General features: G+C 32.8%; 2 protein-coding genes and 1 long non-coding RNA gene across 11 annotated transcripts in view; 1 reads left to right on the top strand and 2 right to left on the bottom strand.

The window, feature by feature from the left end:
* Nucleotides 1-86: 86 nt before the first annotated feature.
* On the bottom strand, nucleotides 87-2,060 carry HemK1 (HemK methyltransferase 1). Its single transcript, XM_031972662.2, has 5 exons — nucleotides 1,800-2,060; nucleotides 1,346-1,434; nucleotides 1,056-1,269; nucleotides 675-928; nucleotides 87-579 (listed from the first exon to the last, which is right to left on the bottom strand). The coding sequence occupies exons 1-5, from the start codon at nucleotides 2,058-2,060 to the stop codon at nucleotides 336-338; spliced, it is 1,062 nt and encodes a 353-aa protein (XP_031828522.2). The 3' UTR covers nucleotides 87-335.
* A 28-nt stretch (nucleotides 2,061-2,088) lies between these two features.
* LOC116425220 (Myosin heavy chain-like) overlaps nucleotides 2,089-22,321 on the top strand; it is a 120,961-nt gene continuing 100,728 nt past the window's right edge. The window contains exons 1-4 of one of the 9 annotated variants that reach the window (XM_076367267.1): nucleotides 2,258-2,325; nucleotides 2,577-2,806; nucleotides 3,931-3,987; nucleotides 4,599-4,929. In XM_076367267.1, the coding sequence (XP_076223382.1) occupies nucleotides 4,795-4,929 (135 nt within the window). In that variant the 5' untranslated portion in view covers nucleotides 2,258-2,325; nucleotides 2,577-2,806; nucleotides 3,931-3,987; nucleotides 4,599-4,794. Of the gene's footprint in view, nucleotides 2,216-2,257; nucleotides 2,326-2,576; nucleotides 3,193-3,930; nucleotides 3,988-4,598; nucleotides 4,930-22,321 lie in introns of those variants that run through there. The other 8 variants (XM_076367268.1, XM_076367263.1, XM_031972647.2 and 5 more) reach the window with 8 other exon arrangements.
* On the bottom strand, nucleotides 5,677-20,823 carry LOC116425228 (uncharacterized). The gene is made up of 3 exons (XR_004234652.2): nucleotides 20,704-20,823; nucleotides 8,609-8,822; nucleotides 5,677-7,476 (listed from the first exon to the last, which is right to left on the bottom strand). It is a non-coding gene; the product is annotated as an uncharacterized LOC116425228 (long non-coding RNA).

The raw sequence follows: 22,321 nt of genomic DNA, 5'->3' as shown, positions 1-22,321 counted from the left end.
TTGAATACTCAAATGAAATGTAACAAATTAAAATTAATTTCAGTTTTATATATTCTTATAGAAAGTTCATTTTGCTATTTTAAATTCTGTATTTGTACGTACCATGTTTTATTGATTAAATTTTAATTAAATTTAAATTATAAGTTTACTTATTAATTTATTACAATTGAAATTCCTTAATAATAAGATAAATCTAAAAATTTTTCACATAGATTTTGATGCAGTAATTTCATATTACTATGAATAATTTTTATTAACATTACATACAACTATATACAGGCATTTCGTCTTTAATATTTTATTAGTGTTGAGATCTATTAGCTGAATGTAACATTTTAAGATACTTTTGATACTTCAACAAAACGATCATAATTACAAAAATCTTTATATGTATGTTCAAATCGAAGCTGTAAAGTTGGGTATTTTTTAGTAAAAAATTCTATATATTCAGGATGAGTTGAATCAACCTCTAAAAGCAAACGTCCTCCAGGTTTTAAAACTGCAGCAGCATATTTTAACAAAGGCTTGATAATTTTTAGACCATCGTCTCCTCCATCAATTGCTCTTAAATCTTCGTAACTACAAGATAAATAAAAGAATTTCATAACATTTGAAATATTTAAATCATCCATGTTTTATGATATATAATTATAAATAAAAAGTAATTTGATTACATTTTAATTTCTGGAGATAATGTAGATATTTGTTTAGTAGGTATATATGGAGGATTGCTAACGATAATGTCAAAAAGTTTTGAATTTAAGTCAAGATTTTGTGGTCCACTTAATTCATCCAAATGTTCTATCGTGCCATTATCTTTAAGAACTGCATGTATAATTAAAACTTGATTTCCTAAATTCAATTGATCACAATTTTGAATAGATAATTCACAAGCTTGACGATTTACATCTACTGCTATACATTTTACCTGAAAATTAATATTATTGTAACCTATATAAACATATATGATGTTTTTGTTATTGGTATACAATTTAACTAATGAAAGAAATGTTTATATATAAAATCTATAAATAATCAAGTATAAGAATAATTACTGCTTTATTAGCATGAGCAATTGCAAGCGATATTGCTCCAGAACCACATCCCAGTTCTAAAATTTCTAGTTCCTTTTTCGAGGAAGAATCTATTCTTTTCAACACAAAGTCAACTAGTATCTCAGTTTCTGGCCGTGGAATGAAAATTGGTGGGACTAATTTTAATGTAATATCTCGAAAACTCCATTCCCCTATTATATATTGAACAGGCATTCTGTAAAAAAACTGACTTTCATAAACCGTTATAGGACAAAAGTAAATTCCACCTAATCAATGTATCTTACTTTTACCTAGATAACCGGCATTCGCATAATGATTCCAACTTTTCACATTGATCAGGTGTAAGTTTCTCATTTCGTATATTTATAAGATCTATTATCTGAAAATAAGTATTTCTAAAAGACATTAGATACAATACTAATGATATCTTTCTTGGAAATAAACTTAGAATTAAATAATGACATTGTGATGATTACTTTAACAATTATTTATTTAAGACAATTTATATTTATATAATCTATGGTACATTCTTTTTTAACTGCATTTTCTGATTATTCTTGATATGATTAATATTTTTATATATTTCTGGTAAAAATAACATTTATGAATAGTAAAAAATAATTTTGGTAAAGAAAAAGATTTTAATTAAGAATTTCCAAATAATTTTAATTTAATAATGACATTTTGACAAACATATATATAACATAAAATACAAGTATACATATATATATCTTAACTCTGTACCTTGTCAGTACCTATGACATGTGCAATGATGTGTTCGATCGATTCAACGGGTTCTGGAACACCTTCGTTCCTAAACCGGTGGCTCCATTGTTCGATAATTTCTCCAACGGTGGAGCATTGCGCGTTTACTGTACACAGACGTCGCGTCGATCGAGAAAATGTGATACTTTTAGTACAATGTAAACGTACTTCGGTATTCACAATGCCGGCAAAAGTACGAGCACTAGAAATACAGCGGTGCAACATTGTGGCAACAATCATAAAGAATAATTGGTTGTCAACATTGGAATGAATTTATAATCAAAGACTATCGTAGGAGACGGCACAACGCGTTAGCAAACCAATTCTCCGTTAGATTCCATTGATATTGTTTCTTTATTCGACAAATTGTATTACGTGCTGCCAGCTGTTGGAAGGTACGTTTCATTACATTCATTCTCAGTAAGATGTCGATCGAGCAGGGAAAGGGAAGCAGCTGAGATAATTAGATATTGTGTAAAGGAAATAAAAAGAACTCTATTTAAATGTAAATATATTTTAAATATTCTGTTTAAGTATGTATGTGTACATATTCCGTTATTCACACATTTACAAAATATTTGACTACATTACATATAATAATTGTTTAAATTTGCACGGTAAAGTATATACTTTGCACTCAACATTGAATTAAATCGTACAATCAGAAATATATACATATATACATATATATATATATATATATTTTTCACTTAAGGTTGAAAAAAATTTGAACGAGAAAGTTTGTTGTATGTTCAGTTCACAACATATGATCGATTTGCGGCGCGTGCGCAGTAACGTGTTGCGGAAAGAAGGGTGCGGGCCTTGCAGGCCATGATTCAGTTTAGGACGCCAGCAGTCGCCACCGGTTCTGCTTGTAACTTGCAACGAGTCGTCTACCATGACAGTTATCAGTGTGACACGAGTGCGACGTTGAATTTTTCTCTATTAATGACGATAAGGGAAACGATTCGATGGGCTAAGCTGTAGTACGGCTACGAATGTTTGTTTATCGCTTTACAAATAAACAATGGCATTGGTGTTCTACATGATACAGTGTGCTGCACTAGAGGAATCGTTTCCGTTCTAAACACGCGTTTTCGTTCTGGTGAATGGCGGGTGGCGATATGGTGACGGTTCTGTGACGTGTATCTCGTGTTGTGTTGCCTGTCAGTTTCCTCGTGTATTTGGAATCGCATCATTGTTCGTTCGTCGTACGATTCATCAAAGCATACATTTATTTCGCGGTTTATTCAATTCCGCTAGAAAGTATTAACTTTCCACGCTGTTACGACCTACAGAATTATTTCTTCGGTTACATGTCAGTTGTTTACAAGCAGGACTTTTCAATTGATCGAAACAACGGGAGTATAAGGTGTGGTGGAAAGTGACATGTAGACGAAAGTGCACTAGGTGCCTTTTCCCTCCAGCTTCTCTCTTTCTCTTTCTCTGTCTTTCTTTCCCTATACCTTTTCCTCATTCTCTTCGCCTTCCTAACCATTTTGACATGTAGATTTCTATTTCTTTTCATTCCGTTCTCTTTCAACGACATATAAATTCTATACTCGATACAAAAATCCGCTAAAATCATCATCTCGCAATCCTCGTGCATGCCGCTTTTATATTCTCGTGCTTTCAGTGAACTAAAATAAGGGAAACAATAACGTTCTATATTTATATTGTAAAGGGAGCTTGCTCTTGCGAATTCATTTTCGAGCTTTATTCGCGACAGTAAATTTCCATTCGTTGTACCATCATTTTCCGTATTCGTTGCCATTGCCATAGTGGGTAACGAACGAATAGGGGGTAGCAATTCTTCGAAAAGTTTGTGTTCATAGGTCTTACTGGGATTGAATGCCGGAAACGACCGGCCATGAAAAAACACTTTTCTCAGATAGAGGTTCACGCCCCTGTGCGCGTACGTCTCGTACCGATAACTATTGACTGGAAATTTACTTTCTTCACGTTTCATGTTCTGTAACTGCTAGAACCGACTACACAATAATTGTACGCGCACCTATCGTATTTAACCCTTTGCACTCGGAAGATTCTCGCTAGAAATATTTAACATTTTTTGATGAAACAAAGATTTCTTTGAAACTAACTCTTACAGAAATCACAAGTACATTGAGGAACGAAGCTATTTTATTCCAGTATTTCACGTATCGAGGTATTACGCAAAGTTCAACATTAAATATCATATTTTATAGTTTCACTGCGTAAAATCAAGTGGTGACTGAGAGTCACTTTCCGAGTGGTTAACTCTTTGCACTCGAAAGTGTTTTACTAGAAATATTCAGCACTCTTGGATAAAATATAGACGATGCTTGTTGCGAGTAATGTAAATAATTTAATCGATAAATTAAGGGACAAAAGTATTTTACTTTAATATTTCACGTAGCGACGCGTTATACAAAGTTTATTAAACATTAAACTTTATAATTTTACCGTATCAAACCAAGTGGTGACTGAGAGTCACCTTCCGAGTGCAAAGGGTTAATTCGTAGTCGTACCTGTAAATCTGTAAATTTATAAATATCGATTCGACAGGGATACCGAAGCATGCTAGTACTCGCTTTGCTTTGAAAATAACGGAACATCGAAATCGACGTATCGTTGTTTACTCGGTATTCGATCGCAACTTTTCTTTTACCGGTTCGCATTTGTGCACCGCGTATCGCGAGTCGGGTGAACATACATGAACCCCCTCCCCCCTCCGCTACTCTCCCCCATCGCGTATTTTCCGCTATCGCAACCCTATATAGAGATGGTTTTATTCAGTTGTTTAGTGCGTCACGAAATGCAGTGTTGTTATCTACACGGTCGGTTCGATGGACACTGTCACGTTATGTGCGTGGGGTCGACTGAAATACGCGACTGCGCGTAAAAGTGTGTTCGGGCGAGCAATTAAGAGAGGAGATATCCTACGGTATCTCTTTCTCGCGTTCGGCTCGAGATCGTTATCGTGAGTCAGAAGATGTTTAACTTTATGAAGAAGGCCACGGAGAAGGACGACAAGGAGAAGAGGAAGCGTGAAAAAAAGGAACGGAAAGATGTCAAGAAACGTGATCGGAGTAGTATGTCCGCGGAAGAGTTACTGCGCTTGGATGAAGTACGTACTTCCTTTTTCATTTCCTTTGTCGCCACTTACCGCCACCGCCAAATACTTGAATTCACTCCATCTATAGTTTAGCCTGAAATAGTTATAGAATGCGAAACTTGCACTGTCATCCTGTCGTTGATAACTGAATAACGATCCGATTTCATTTGTTAACGTAACACACCTGACCCTCGATTTACACGGACTTTTTTCACGCGAGCCTATTTTTTACGCGGTAAATTGAATTTAGTAACAGGGAATAAAATATACTTTTATTTTCTAAAATGTCATTATTATTATTTCTTTTGCTAAGCTATGTAAAATAAATATGTATTTATAAATCTTATACCAGCTTCTCTCTTCAATATTTTGTTCTCTCTTGTACCGACAGGCTCTATTTATGCAATTTTCGTTCGCGTAAAACGAACCCACGTGGAACAGATTTTCGCGTAAATCGAGGGTCAGGTGTATAGTGGTTCGTTTAACACTATTCCTACCAAAGGTTTCTCTCGACATCTTCCGAAATTTTAATTGGAAATTATTTTTCTAGTTTAGTCGTGTTTTTTAATTGAATTCTCGACTGTTACAGGATCGATTATAACATTAACCCTTTGCACTTCGAACATTTTCAATACCTTAATAGAAAATAGAAAATTACAGACATTTATGGATTCTTTTAATTTCTTTTGTCAATTTTCTTTAGCCGAATAAAAAGAAGAATTGCATAATTTGAAATGAATCGTATATCTGTGAAATTATATCTCTATAGCAGAGCCAGCGAAGTGCAAAGGGTTAACTGTAGAAAATGCCCAAAATTCAATTGAGGAAATAGCTTTATGTTGAAATTTCATAAAGTGTTCTTTGACTTCAATCTCGAATTGTTCGATGCTATGCTTTCCAACTGTCAGAAGAGTGTTCGAATATTTATATTACCTTTTATCATACCAGGAGCAATTTTAACACGTTGAATGCTGTGGGGGTCACCGGTGACCCCCAACTAAATCGAGTTACTATAATTCACTCAATTAAACAATGATTATTTAAAACCTATTCCATATTAGAAATAATGTAACCTAAGGCGATGGTGTTTAGCACAATAACTGTGCAACAATGATAACGCAATTCAATCAAATATTTTGATATTATATTTTTCCCTACTTCGTGTATTTTGCTTCGTAAAATCGTTCGGTATTCAACGTGTTAAAGAACTTTGTTTCTCTTTGTCCTGCGCAAGTAATCTGCAAGTGAGAATAACAAATAAAATACCACCGAAGAATGTACATTAACATTTTCATGTTCAGCAGAAAATAGAATTTTTAGAATGATTGTCATTTTTCATTCTGATCAACGATGTTTATTCCGATTATTCTTGGCATACAATTCGAGTATGAGGTATTGGAGAATTTCATCCTTGAAATGTATATAGAAATGGACGCAATTGTTCACTTTACGATGCTCCGAGCAATTAGCTCGATGGAACTGCGAAAAGTTGTGTTAAACTGAGTTAAACGAAAGGCGTAGTAGGCATTCAATGGTTCACGAGATCTGGAACAATAGAGCTCACGATTCTGTGAAACTGTTGATCGATTCTGGAGATGAAATCGCGTAATTGTTGACGGTACGTCGTGCCCCTTGCTCGAACCGACCGATGCGAAGACTCAATAGTATTGCCACGAAGCGAGCGAGACAGAAACTAAAGGGTGGCCCCGCCCCCTGGGAGCGCCCCTACAGCGCCCCGAATCTTTAGAAGGAGCTTTTGCCATTGTAGCCGGGTTTTCGAAGGAAGAGACGCGAAAAATTCATACAGCTGTATAAGAACAGTGTGGCCCTGTTTAACACGTTCGCGACGGGGCTTCAATTTAGTGTCCCTGCCGTGGGATAGTGTTATTTTTTATACTTTCTCCCATCTGGCGGGACCAATTTGAAATTATGTATGTATTTATTTTCTCTTTGGTGTTACACTTGAGACTTCAGAGAATAGTTCTCTTATGCATATAAAGATGTAAATAAATTTGTTGATTACAGTAACCAGTTATTTAAATACTATGACGCGACAATAGTTCATGTACCACCGGTGTTACACCCCGTCCCATGGGACAGACAAGAATGTACCACCGGTGGAACATCCCGTCGTGGACGTGTTAACGCTGCGCTAATTAACCTTTTCAACTCGAAAGTTTCTCGCTAGAAATATTTAACGCTTTCCGATCAAATGTAGACGACATCCTTTGAATCTAGCTTATGAGAAAACACGTACACTAAAGAACGAAGCTGTTCGATTTCAGTATTTCACATACTGATGCATTGTGCACAGCTTAATATTATACATAAGATTTTATAATTTTACTATATCAGGTTGTGACATGGAGTCACCCCTCGAGTGCAAAGGGTTAACACGTTCTGTGCCACAGAAATTTCCGTTATATTTTATTTATGAACTGTCTGGAACATCCAAGATGTTGTTGTCCTGAGAATGCTGTCCGATATAAGCGAGTCAGTTTGAATTCAATCTTAGGCAGTAAAGTTTCATCAGCACGAAGAACTGTTAACAGCCAGTACCTAAAAATAGAACAGGAAAAATGTGCATAGTTTCTCGAAATTCATAGTAAAATCGGAAGTGTGATAATTCTACAGATAAACATAAATTTCAAGCTTTGTAGCCAACACTTCTGGATCTAAGTGTTGAGCACGAATAGATGAGAAACTAATAAGTCAATTATATCTTAAGGATACAATATGTTTCATTAGGTTTTATTTACAACATTGATTAATACTATACGTTAATAGTTGAGTTTAAGTGGTACATTCAATATCAAATATTATTAATTTTCATTTAAGAAAGGTTTATGTTCCTTCTGTCTTGTCTTATTTGTCTGACTTCAACTGTTTTACATGTATACTTACCTATGTTTCGAAATTTTTAATTTAATGTGGAAGAGTTAATGGTTCAAACGGTAATGTTTTAAAGTCACTATTATTTAATTGGAGACAATCATTAACACGTTCCGTGCCATAGAAATGTCGGTCATATTTTACTTATGAACTGTATTGATTTTTTCAATAAAATATTAAGTTATATTTAAGTTTTTGGTAATTTTTATATATTTTGATATTTTTCTTTATGTTCTTGCTGCTTTGTAACGCATACCATCATCCGCGGCCATGTGTCCCTTAAAAATGTTTTCTTACAGAAATTGGCGTGTACCATACTAAACGTGTTAACGCTGATTCGATATTCATTGAAAATTGATTTAGTTGATCCCTTGACGTACAATTTTCTTTACGACTATGTTCGTCTAACAAATTTTACTATCAATCATTCGTGAGAAAACAAAGAAATTTCCCATCCATTGTGAATGGAAGTTTATTCCGAAGATAAAAACATTGAGAATAGCAATATAATTTTTCACTTTTATCTATGTATAATAAATAATATGGACTTTCAGTAAATTGTTCTAAACATCTTTACCACGAGTCTCACTCGTTATTATGCAGCAAGGGGTTAATTGGTTGTCAACAGTGGAATGAATTTATAATTAAAAAATTGTAAACAAATCTGTAAAAATTATTCAAATGTATGGTATAAGCAATTTGTATACAGTATTATGAAAGCGTTCAAAATAAATTTTATAATGCATCTCTATTCGTTAACAACGGATAAGGAATCTTATGTCACTGGCTTTAAACTTACCCCTTTCCGCGTTGCTTTCACTTTCGGGGAAGTGAATAAATAATCTAGGTACTTGTTATCGAGGCGTTAAGAAATACGAGTAAACAGAGTGCTACTACTTGTTGAACATGTTTTTTTTCCTTTTAACGTTGCGTGACTTCAGGAATAATGACACTGATGATATGTCGCCAAGTTCGGCTTCGTTGAGAATAATAGCTGTCGGTAGGTGTCGTCGCTGTAAAAGTATGAACGATATCATTTTCAATTTTTGATATAACTTTCGTAGAATTCATGATTTTTGTAACTAAGGAATCAAATAATTATTCTATATGTCTTAGCATCTATAATAAATATACCAAATCATTTTTAGAACTTTCACACGCAGTTAAATATAGAAAGGAAATTAATAAAAAATTGGTTATCTAAGTTATTCTTATAATTAGGTAATTAGATAATTTGAAATTGATCATTTTTATAATGGGTGTTGAAACTTGATATAATACTGGGTACGAGTAGATTACTTCTGTAAAAGTAAATTGAAGATATAGAGTAACTATTTTTAACTATTTTATTTGTACTTGGCTAAATGCATGTATGCTTCATTAATTGTTTACGATTTGTATGCTTCTCATTATCAGTATAATCTTCTATGCAATACTATAAAAAAATTTCAATGATAATTACTGTGATCTTCACGATTAAATAACTGTTTCATTACGACCAATTCAGAGATTGTGCAGCTGATTTAATAAATGAAGTAATTAACAGAGTTGATCCAAGCGTGACATTGCTATCGTTTACACGATCATAATTACCATATCATAGTATATGCTTAACTAAAGGATAGACGAAAGCATGGCTAGTTGAAGCGTGCGCTTTCAATTTTCAAATCTAATTTTCTCAAAAGAAAAAAAAAAGATGCTTATTGTATTTTTCGATATATTTTTCCACAAGAAATTTATCCACACCCGGTTTTACTACCCGATGCACCCTATGTATTGTTTTCTTGGTACTATTGTCTATTGAGAACCACCGACTACATTCAAACGATACATTCTATTTCGGTAGTTTTCAGATGTAACGCAAAATTATAACAAAGTTTCTGAATTGATTTCATAGATTGACAACATCTTTAAAATGCTCATAATTTTACTTAACTGTTTGTACGTATGTATAAGTTGAAATGATTTTTCGGGGTACAGTTCATATTTTAGAGAGATCACAGCGTATGCAAGGATGGTAATAAGTAAATACAGTTGATGGAACATACGTACTGATTTTAATATGAAAAGTCATTTAGCGCGAAAATTGTGATTTTAATAATAGTTTAATATATTTAATATATTATTTAATATATATATAAAACATAATGAAATGTAAAAGTGTTCTGAAATATAAAGACATATTCACGTGTGAAATTTATTCGCGAAGTTTATTGTAGATATTTAGATAGATAGTGCTCGCACCCTTTGGCATCTTCACCCATTAGTGATGAGTTCTTGAGCATTTGTAGAAGCAATAGTTGAAGAATATTTTAAATAATGCTTTCATTGTTAAACAGTTGGATTCATTTTCATCGAGTGAATCTCACCAATCATCGCAGGACAATTGTATTACACTATGCTAAATAATAGAACAATTAACACCAATGCTATAGCATTCATTTTCATTGTAACGCAAAATGACATGAATGCTATAACATTGAAATTTATAAGCCACATTGTCATGAATTTAATTTCTCGGAGTACGGCATTTGCATTTTTTCTGTTTTTGCGGCTCATTAAAATTTCTACTGTCCGCGAATGTGTTAACATTGTTATTGGTGTGTAATACATCTTAGATTTGTATTATCACCTTGATGTTCGGTCTCTTACGGTTTCGGGGATTGTAGGGAAGAAAGGGCCAGGGATAGGCTGCGTTCGATCTTCGTTTTGTTCATTTACGCTTTAACCCCTTGCCGTATTTCTTTCTTTCACAACTGCACTCGATCGAATTACATTATTATTTCTAATTTACTAGAAGAAGAAGAGCGATTCATGCTGATTCTATATCTACGTTTACTTTAAAGAATTATGATTGATAATAGAAAAATAATATTTAATTTGAATTCATAGGAATTGGATGCCATTATTATCTATTAAATTTTGCTTGAAATCTTCGTCACGAGTCTCGCACGATGTTATAGGGCAAGGGGTCAATAAATTCTTCAACAAATGATTTGAAAGAAGTTTGAGTATTTCGGTTTCCCATTACTACTACCACGACACGAATGCGGCTCACAGCTGCGGAAGGCATTTATTGACCAGTTGAACGTTCTAGAATTTACCTAGACCAGATTGGGAGTTCGTGAGCTTCATAGTGACTTTCCCCTCACGGAGAGTTACCCTCCTCATACCTACTTTTACCTGTTTGTATTTAACACTACATAGAGCTGCTCACATACACAGTCTCGGGTAGCTCCAAGAGTAGAGGTAGTTGGGGAATGTTGATTGCGAATTACTAGCATGAGGGGAGCATGTCACTAACAGTTCGGCACCTTGGACCTAGGCCCGCGGTTTCCAACCTGGGAGGCGTAGACTATTGCCAGGGGAGGTGCCAAAATTTTTAATAAAAAATTAATGTTCATACCATACTATCTAAAAATAAATGAACTTCATATCCTAACGTGACAGTAGAAATTCAGTTAAGTAATGTTTATTTTGTAATAAAGTTATTATTATTTAAAATGCGTCTATATTATTATATCTATTAAAATATATGGAGGTGCGGAAAAAACAATTTTTTTAGGGAGGCGTAGTAGCATAGAGGTTGGAAACTGCTGACCTAGGCCCTATGGCTCTGCGAGCTTATAATTTATAATGCAACTATTATAAATACATATATATTATGTATAATAACTTAGGAAAATGCTCTAATATTATTTTTAAATATGGTAATGTTGCTACTCTTCAATTTCTTTGCATAATTAAAGAATTTGTAGCCTTAAGAAAATTCTAAACAAAAAAACTTATCGACTAAAACGTACAAATATTTCTCTAGGCTATAGGAATTATAAATAAAGAGTAATAAAGTAATAACTGTATAACTGTAACAAAGAGCTGAACTGCGTGAAATTTGCAGTGAAATTTTTCAGCCTATACAAGAAATCTCCTATCATACATGTAACCTGTTTCAATCGTAATGGAGTTCTTTTTCAGTACTATCACTTCCTGACGATAAATTCAACACTTTGGCTCAAGTCCTGATATTACCGGGGTAAACTCGAAAACTCCATTATCGATAACACTGAATCCTTTCTCACCTATCACTAACGGCGATTACGTGGCTTCTTATCCATGCGCTGATCAGCACGCTTTCTAAATTTGTAGTAAATATAAAACGTATACAACACCAGCTTACGTTTATCCTAAAATAACTATTACACCTCAACAAATATTCTTATTATACCGTCGATATAAAATTAAAAATTTCTAAACTTGAATTTTGTTGTTTTTACTTCAGAAATCTGATTTATAGATAACGTTTCTAGGTAACAAATATTTGCGACAACGGCAATAACACATGGTCTAGCTGATCGTCTTTTGGCAATGACAACTCGCGGTTTCTTCCAAAAAAAATCTCTCGGTTTGCGCGCAATAAAATCAAAAACTGAAGCGTGTATTCGTCAAATGCAAGACGAATACACCTAGGGAATATTTTAATGAAAAAGCAGAGCAAAACAAAGAAGAATTACATATTTATCTGAAAAATTAAAGAATTCATCGTTGAAAAAATTAGTATCACTTCAAGCTTTAAGATGATGTATACTCGTCAAACACATTTAACTGGTCAATATACAATCCCGGTTTACTATTAATACACGGAGTAGCGTCCATTCACAGAAACTTGTATAATGTTGACTTACAATCAGAAAAAATCTGTGTTTAATTAAAACCGTATTGTTCGAAGATCGACTGTACAACTATTCGTATGTATACATATTAGACATTTCAGGGTAGCGTGTCTCGACATTGAACATTCTCCGCGATGTGATTGAACTATGGCGGAATTGCAGGTTCTGCATTCGAGCTTGTGGTCGGATTGTTTTTTCGCGTTTAATACAAGCTACCGATTAACACTCGATCAGCTCGTGGCGTGAGGCGTGGTGGGCCGTTCAATGACTACTTACAATCATATAGATAGTTGGCGGTCTCTTCGGAATTGTTTACAGTTTCTGCGCTCATAAAATTATTCTTTCCTCCTTTCTATTTAATATACAGGTTGTTTCCGTTTGGTTCTAACAGCAGGTGTTAGCGAATTATACAAGTAAAAATGGAAAAAATTGAAATTAACCTCTTGCCTTACGATTTATTTCTCAACTATGATAGATACAACTACTTTATTTATTATTACTGATTCATTGAAAATAAAAAAAGTATAGTAATTGATAACAAAAGGATAATACTTAATTTGAATTCACAAGAACTCGGTAATATTTAAGTTGGTTAAACTTGGTTTAAAATCTTCATCGCGAGTCTGATACGTTATGGTAAGGGAAGTGGTTAACAAAAATTATAAATGATTATTTATCAATTCGATCGATTGGACATATTTTATCGAAGTTTTTGTCATAATTGACGTAATTATAAAGTTAATAAATTGAGTAAAATTTTAAAAATCAAATTTCAATTCAACCGATAACTTTCCATTATCGACTAGCTGGTATACATACGTTGTACTGCAATGTATATATGTATGTATAACAACATGCAGGATTACAATGACCGCTAATAGTAAACATGACCTCTCTAACACAGTTATTATTGTGCATGTTTCCATGCAAAATCAAACGAGATTGTATAATTTAGCTATTTCTGTTATAATTTTGTAACACAGCATTTCCGATCCTGTTTTTATATAACATTTTATTTACTTAAAGAAGTAAAGAATTCTTCTTTGGAAGAATTAGTATCACTTCAAGCTTTAAGATGACGTATATACTCGTCAAACGCAGTTAACTAGTTAATGAAAACGCTCCCAATAACGGTAGCCCACAATAGTACATTGGTGTTTCATCAATCTATTCGTTACTACATCTTTTTCACTTTGTTCATTGATAATTCTGGTATATACATACATTTATAATTGGTTTTCCTCAGGTTTCCGTTGTTTCTCTGACATGTAGATAACACGCATGCGTATCTCCTATCGCATTCCTTTATCGCTAATAAAGTTTTATTAATCGGAATGCTATCTTCTATTTCTTTAATTTTTTATTTCCGGTTGACGTATTTATCCAATTTTGCTTTATCATACGATAAGCGTCTCTTTTATTTCAACGAAGACCACTAAAAACTGCACGACTCGAGTATATACCTATCGATTATTCGCAAAGAACGCGCGTACACACACATGTACAAAATGATTCGTTCCTTTGCGTATTGCTGTTAACCAGTTATTTGCGGAATTTAGTTTAAAAAATCTGTCATTGTGCGCGTAATAAAGTCACGCAACGATGTGTATATTCTTCAAACGCTGTGTAAATGTACCTGTAATATATTCCGACGAAAAACTGAAGCGAAACGAGGAATAATTATATGTGTATCTGAACAAATAAGTAATTCATCGTTGAAAAGATTAAGTATCATTTCGAGTTTTAAGATGACATGTATACTCGTCAAACGCAGTTAACTGGTTAAAGTTCGCGTGGGAGAGTGAAGGAATGTGTTTTCAGTGTCCTTTTCTGGTACATGAATACCGACTAATGAAGGTCGTCATAGGTTTCCGTCCTTTGAGAAAATGTGATCGACATTGTTTATCAATCGAATTGCCGTTCGATTCTTCAGAATAAATTGGTTACCTTCCTTTCTTTCCACCCTGTACATCATGAAATATAATTTTGTCAGAGTTACTGTGATAGTATCTGATTGTCCTAAAATGTACTGATTAATTATGTTATTCGGTGTATGTTACAAAACGCAGCATAAAATTCATTATAAAATTAGTATGGAATTTAGTAGAATATTCAGTGTAGAACTTAGTGTACTTGTATGGAATATTTCGTTTTGCAATTACATAGCACCGACGATTGATTATCAAGCTTATTTCATTTATGTTATTCTTATACTGTATTATACCGTTTAAAAATCGTGTGAACAGCAAAAGAGCAAAATTTATTAATACGCAAATTTTGATGCGAATAAAAAGAGTGTGTTAATAATATAAGGGGATTTAATAAATTATGTAAGATTACTAATTGCATCATCATAATTATGCAAGATTCACAAGAACAGCAGATACCGATCTTTTCTGACATAATTAGTGCAGCGTTTCGTTTTTACGAGGTTACCGTTTAATCGCTAGTCTTTTAAGGTTAATATTTTACACGTGGGTCGTTTCACACCAAATCGATAAGTCGTTGAGATTGTATTAGAAATTTTGTTTCGAAATTAAATATTAAATATATAAATATTAAATGTGTGTTTAATTTAAGTAATTAAGCTTAAGTATTAAGTTTAATTTAAGTAATTAAGCTTAAGTATTAAGTTTAATTTAAGTAATTTAAATAATTAAGCTTATAGTATTTATTTTTTTAACAATAGAATTTAAGGATGAGGACATGTGACGTTGTGGTGCTATTACACATATGTACGTAAATAATAGTCATAGTTTCCGATTAATTGCACTTGTGTACTTATGTTTATTGTAAATATATTCCTACAAGTTCTTAAACTGTTTCTAAACTATATAATCTGAAATTATTTATCGATAAAAACATTATGAAATTAATCTATTGCGCAACGAATTCTTTACTCAAGTAAGTTTCAGAGTGGTTAAGTGAAAACTAAGTATATGAAGCGAGAAGTTTGGTTAAAAACAATTGACTACCGCGTTGCGTAGAAACAATGTAACTGCGAAACGGCGTAAATCGACAGGCCTTAACTTGGCTTCACGGCACATGCATTAGCCATACGGTTTCCATACAATCGATACAAAAAACTTTTGTATTTTTATCGACCCGCACGCAAACAGGGCGTTAAAATTGTATTAGTTAGTCTATTAATAAAATGTTGGCATATTTTTTTTCTTATTCACAAAGGAATGTTACATATAACCCAACATTATTGAATAAGTTGAGGATAAATTCGAACAAATGAAAAATAAGACTGTCGCTTCACTTTTCGTACATTGAAAGCAGAACTTTTGACGTATACGCTTAAAACGCGTTGAATTCGGATTCATAAAATGATGTTACAGTCTACTTGTCGAGACGGCGGGAGTGTTTGAAATGGCAAGCGATCAGATCTAAAAGGCCAGCGATAAAGGTCTAACGCCGTAAAACTTTCTACTTATTGTTAGGCTCGTTCTGTTATTATCTTCTTTGGAATCCTCTGAAAAAGAATTATGTACCTTCTAGTCTCAGAATACCAAATTAACTACTCAGATCGAGTTTTTGGTTGCAAGAATTTTGAAATTTAATTGGTTAATTAATTTTGAACAGTTTTTGTTATTGTTCATCATATAATATTATTTTACTTATTTAGTAGGATCTATGTAGCGGACATTCTTTATTGGAAGTATAAAATTACTTGATGAAAAAATAGGTACATATTTTTAAAGTGCTAAAACCTGTCCTTTTTGTGGGTTCGCCTTCAATATCTTTTGGCGAGCAGTTCCTGAGCAACTCACGATCCGCTCGGTAGTGATTGATAAGAAATAGAAATTTGTAGAATAATGATCGAAAGAATCGCGAGAGAGTTTTCAAAAATATTGTATTAATGAAGTAGAAGTTAATTATGTTCACGATGGTTACATATACATTATTATACATACATTGTCTGTTAAATATATATTATTTAACAGATAATCACAAAGAAATAAAATTGATATACTTTGATATACTTTGAAGTAAATAATCAGCGTAACCGAGTGTATCTATTTACTACCAATACATGGTTATGTTAGGATTTTTTAATATCGCAGTATTTCAAATTATGCAGTGATTTCATATACAATGGAATTTCGTTTATCCGGATTCCATTAACTCTTTGCGGACGAACCCCAGGATATTCCTGGCATAACTGTTTTTCCGTTGCAACCTTTCTGACGGGATATTCCCGGAACGAGCATGCGACAGACATTTAGTCAGTGCAATATGACACTGTTTATCTTATTCTATATAATACCCAATTTTTTAGGTAAAAAATTAACCGAGTGCATGTTCAAAAAATAATTTTGACCAATATGACTACCATGCTTACAGAAAATACGACCGTAAAGAGTTAATATGTATTTTCATTGAAATTAAACTTGTACTGTATGCAAATACACTGTTTACAGTGTTAATAACTTTATACTGTTAATATCGTTGTATAAGAATGTAAAATCTGCAGTAAATATTAAATGTATTTGTGTTATTTATACCCTTCGCGAACGGGATTCCATTGGATCAGAAGAACTTATCATGTAGATTTGATAAAATATGTAGGAAAGGTTGATATTTCGTAGAATAATTGATGTTTTAACCTCCTTGTATCTCTCAAATCACGACGGAATTTAGTACTTTCAATGTATCACTATAAGAATTCATTTTTATGTTAGGTGAACGATTTGTGTAACCAAAATATGCGACTAATGCGATTGTCATTGTGTTCAATGCGTTTTTTAAATTGTAATGCATTCATAAAGTGTTTTTTTTTTTTTTTTTTATAAAATTCATCGTTTCAGTGTTGTAATTTCAATAGGATTCTCCCAGCTGGTGTTAAATTAAATACATACTACGTACGTACAGGGTGTCGTATATCTATCTAATAATATCTTTAGTAGAGCTCCGACATATCTCACGAGATATTGAACCTTTTGCATTTAAACGTAACACCCTATATTAACCAGTTAACTACGCTTGACGAGTATACACGTAATCTTAAAGCTTGAAATGATACTAATTTTTTCAACGATGAATTCTTTATGTTTTTAGGTAACCATGTAATTCTTCTTTGCTTTGCTTTGGTTTTTCATTAAAATATACCCTAGGTGCATTTGTTCTGCATTTGATGAGTATGTGCTTCAGTTTTTGATTTTATTTTCAAACTAAATTCCACAGTTAACAGGTTAATTTTGTGTGCTTATGTTTCTGTAAATTAGATGAATGTAATAAAATTTACTAATAATCATTTTGTTAAAATTTAGCAACTACAACTCATGATTTATGAACAAGAGTGTACGTTCGGGAAATATTGATACCATAGTTCACTGCCAGAAACAGTAGTTCAGTGCTTACAAAAGAGTGGACGAAAATCACTCTGTGAGAAACTAATTAAAATAAATCTTAAGACTGAAATGAAATTAATGTAAAACTAAAATGTATTAATCTATTTCAAAGCAAAGCGCGACGACGTTGATGATTCAACAGTGACCGAGTGAATCAATGCCCCTTACGTTAGCCAAAAACAGAACCTGCACTGGTCTACACGCAGTGCCAGGAAGAACTTACGTAAACGTCAAGTGTCTTAAGTGTCTATCACATTTCCTTTTTGTTATCCTTGACGAACAAATCTGATTGCTAATAACCAACAATTGAATGTTTCAACAAACGATCAAGTTTTCATATTACATTAAATGTTTCATGTTTTTCAATAATCGTGCCTTTTAAAATATACTCTACGAAGAAGGAAGAAAATTAGCAGGTTACTTCCATTGGAGATATGACACCATTCAAATTTTTATCAATTTACCGTATATTTAGTCAATCAGACTAATTTTGCAGTGGTAGAAATGGTTTTTATGAATTGAATCGCTAAGGAAAACGAAAGATCTTCCAGTTATACATGTTTTATCTTATGGAGTTTCGAATAAAAGAAATTTAACAAAGGAAAGCTCGATTTATAAATAATCTTGTGAGATTATCGTAGGGTTTGTGATCCTATAGGATACGTAGTATTTATAGATTATAAAATGTGTGGACGTAGCAGTAACAGAACTTTGATCTATATTTACATAAGTAATGTATCTATATAAAAGTAAATTTTGAATTCTAAAAATTGTACAATTTTAAATAGTAGAACTAAACACTGGGTAAATGCAAAGATTTCGTATTTCGGGTCGTACAGATTTTTACAGCTGAGCGGAAAGGATTGAAGAAATTTAACGAATTATAGAGGTTTCCTAGTTACAGAAGTTCGAGTTATCGATGTTCGACTATATAACATAAAACGAAATGACACAATATTTAGCGTAACAAAGAAACACGTGTAATTTTTCAGTAATACGTAGACCTGCATACGTTGGCCTTCCCCACAAACGGGAAGTCGTAATGTTATGGGGTTGATGTTACCAGGTGTGCTTGACACTTCAACGATTTAGTAGGGTAGTTATGACTCACGACGACTGTTTCAGAGGCTGTTTCTTTTGGTTCCGATCAAATTTAGTTGAGTAGGTTGGTAATGGACTGTAATAATGGATTTGAAATAAATGTGATTGCGATCATAAATAGTTATAAATAGTTAGCAAGTTTTATAGCGTAACTATACATCTGTATTTGTCTCATTTTAATGGGAATAACTAAATTATCGCCCTTGCAAAATTTTAATGCATGCATTGACTTTGAACAACCAAATGTTATCGTTAGTGTGTTTTTGGATTATGTATCATTAGACTGCGAATCTTTATGCAAATTCAAATTTTTAAGAATGTAGTTAAAAAAGTAGAATTACGATAGACAATAGTTTTTTCTAAGGAATACTATAAGAAGTATTTACTACATTTTGAATATTTTATATACTTTTGGTATTACGTGCATTCTGTGCAACTATGCATTTTCAAATTATATAGAACAATATACTGAATGGTTGCTCCTCATCTATTGCAAGCTCAGAAAATACAAAATTTAGTTAATTTGGTCAACTTGTAGCTTAACTACTGCGTCATCGATTTTAATAATTTTTGTTGTAAAAATTAATATTTGGAACAATTCTCTCTTTTTACTAAAATGTCGCTCTTCGTCGCTTTCGTTTCTAAGATACGCAAAAAATTATTGAGACTAACATATTGAATTTGACTGATACGTGTATTTTATGACACTCGCAAACATAGCGGACACGTTCGGCGCTTGGCGATCTGTTTATACCTATTAAACAAAAATACCATTCTTAGATTACACAGTTATCGTTGGTGTTTGTTTTCCTTTGGCATCCTATGGTTGGCACCACGCTCAAATTTTTGTTATCGTTTCTTATGATACATAGAAATGAGTTCAATGTAGATAGCAAATACTGATTTCAGTATATCTTAAAGCCGCCCACACTTTCAATTCATAATTACCAAAATTCCTGCCAGTTTGAATCCGATTTTTATAAATATGATATGAATATTTCGGAAATTGAAAGAGATCAACAATTTGAAAAAAGAAAAACCTTTTTGAAGATATCAACTTATGAAATATATTTAAAAGCCATCGAAATCGGTGAGAGAATAATTAATCATAAGATCACCATGTAATTCTCTAATTTGAATTGCAACATTGTCTCATCAATTCTTACTGTACTTATTCTCTGAAAGTGGTACGCAGGATACTTTCGTTCTGTGTTTGAAAGTGCACATCTGCATCTGTGTCCTTGGGGTAATCCCAGAAGGCACCAGATGCGTTAGATAAAACAACCGTTTTTTCTTTCTGCACTATTTCAAAAGTATCACAATGTGAAATATTCTCTAAGCTACACTCCTGTTCAGACTCTTTAAAAATTTACAGAAAAAATGTATCAATAGAAATGAAAAAAGAAATGAAAAATTATTACTTTCTGAAAAGCATACTTACATTGTGAATTTCAACCGTACAAGGATCATTGCTTACGTTCTCCATTAAATGTTTCCTTTCAAATGACAATTTTAATTTGTCATATTTAGAATTGTAGTAAAATGATCGGATTTAGACTAATAAGATAACAAAAATCTTGAAATAAAAAGTATCTTGATAATACAACAATCACTTTTTCTCGCTAAACACCATTTATCAGGTTTAAAACTGAGAATTGATAGTTTATTTCTCTGTATTATTTATAGAGTTCACATATTTTTGCTGCTAAATTACAAGAATTAGTTGATTAATAATCATTTCTAAATAATTGCGGAATGTTTCTTACCAAATGAAAGTCGTTATGATTACAATTTGTCCACTCAAAGGTAAGGGAAATATTTATTGTATAATACTTAAAAACTAGATGCACTAGAATGCACGGACATTCCACTATTCGGATAACTAAGTAAATAACTACTGCAAAGTGATGCGTTCAACCGTGCCCCACTCCTCAACTATGTAACCCCGACACTGCCCGCCCAATTTTATCCGATCCCGAATTTATCCAAAGCCAACAGCGTTGCGTTCGCTCGACCCATTTGAGTTTTTTCGGATACTCGCAAATATGTGATATGTACAGTCAGTTACAAAAGTCTACGTGCACTCATTAACACGTTGAATACCGCACAATTTCACAGAGTAAAATATACTGAATGAAAAAAATATAATATTAAATCATTTGATTGAATCGCATTATTATTATTATTGCACGTTGATCTAGCTGAATGTCACCGCATTAGGTAGCATTATTTATAATATAGAAATCTTTTCAAATAATCAAATAATCGTTTAATTAAGCGAACTGTAATCGATTTAGTTGGAGGTCACCGGTGATCCTAATGGCATTCAACATGTTAAATTGTTTATTTTCCACTTACTAAAAGATCGTTATCACTGAATTGTTTATGCTTTCTTGCCAACGCATAATAACCTTGAGTTTGCCTGGTATATTTACATATTTTCAGAAGAGATTTTAAAAACAAAAATTTTGCTCGGAAAAACCTATATTCATTTGTAAGAGTCACAAAAAGTCATTGAATAACTTGCACAATTTATATTTTTAATAAATATTTCTAATATCGTTTCTTCTTATCCGATTGTATAATTCAGCTTAAATATGTTCTATCAAATTAGGATCTGGCAATTAGGGTGGTGTGTGTGATTGTTGTAGAATTGTTATACAACAACCAATCCTTGACAATCTCAGTCATATATTTGAGATTGTTGTCTTGTAGAAAAACCTAGTTATATTCAGGGGACAAGCATTGCATTGAAGTTTGCAATTTATTTTGCAAGACGACAAGAAAGACATTGTTTTCCGCTCGGGACGTCCCTTCACATCTATGAACAAATTACATTACATTTTGACATTTTGCACCATAACAGGGCGCAGTCACTGCCTTCGCTACTCCAGATCACACCGATTAATCGATGTTCATGTAACAGAAGAGGACATTGAACATCGCATCCCTATACTCCCCATGCAAATAGCAATTAGCGAGGAAACGAATCATTTCCGACTTTTCTCGTTATCTGAATATTAACCCTTTGCACTCGAGAGGTGACTCTCAATCACCATTTGATTTGATACAGCAAAACTATGAAGTTGAATATTTAGTATTCTAAATAAAACTTTGTATTGCTATATGAAATATTTAAATAAAATAGCTTTGTTGCTTAATTTATCGGTGAATTATTGTTAAATTCGTTTCAAACAATGGCGTCTATATCGTCGGAAAATGTTGAATATTTCCAGTGAAAAACTTTCGAGTGCAAAGGGTTAAAGTACAAAATGAGTTTTCTTTCGGTTACATTAATGGAAACAGTAAGTATAACTGCAAAAGATAATCTGTATCTACATAATTGAAATTATTCTCGATTTGTTGCCTAATATATTGAATTGA

This window comes from Nomia melanderi, chromosome 4, assembly GCF_051020985.1.
Source record: "Nomia melanderi isolate GNS246 chromosome 4, iyNomMela1, whole genome shotgun sequence".
Lineage (NCBI taxonomy): Eukaryota > Metazoa > Arthropoda > Insecta > Hymenoptera > Halictidae > Nomia > Nomia melanderi.
Note: the sequence above shows the minus strand (reverse complement) of the source record. Positions and strands in the feature narration are given on the sequence as shown.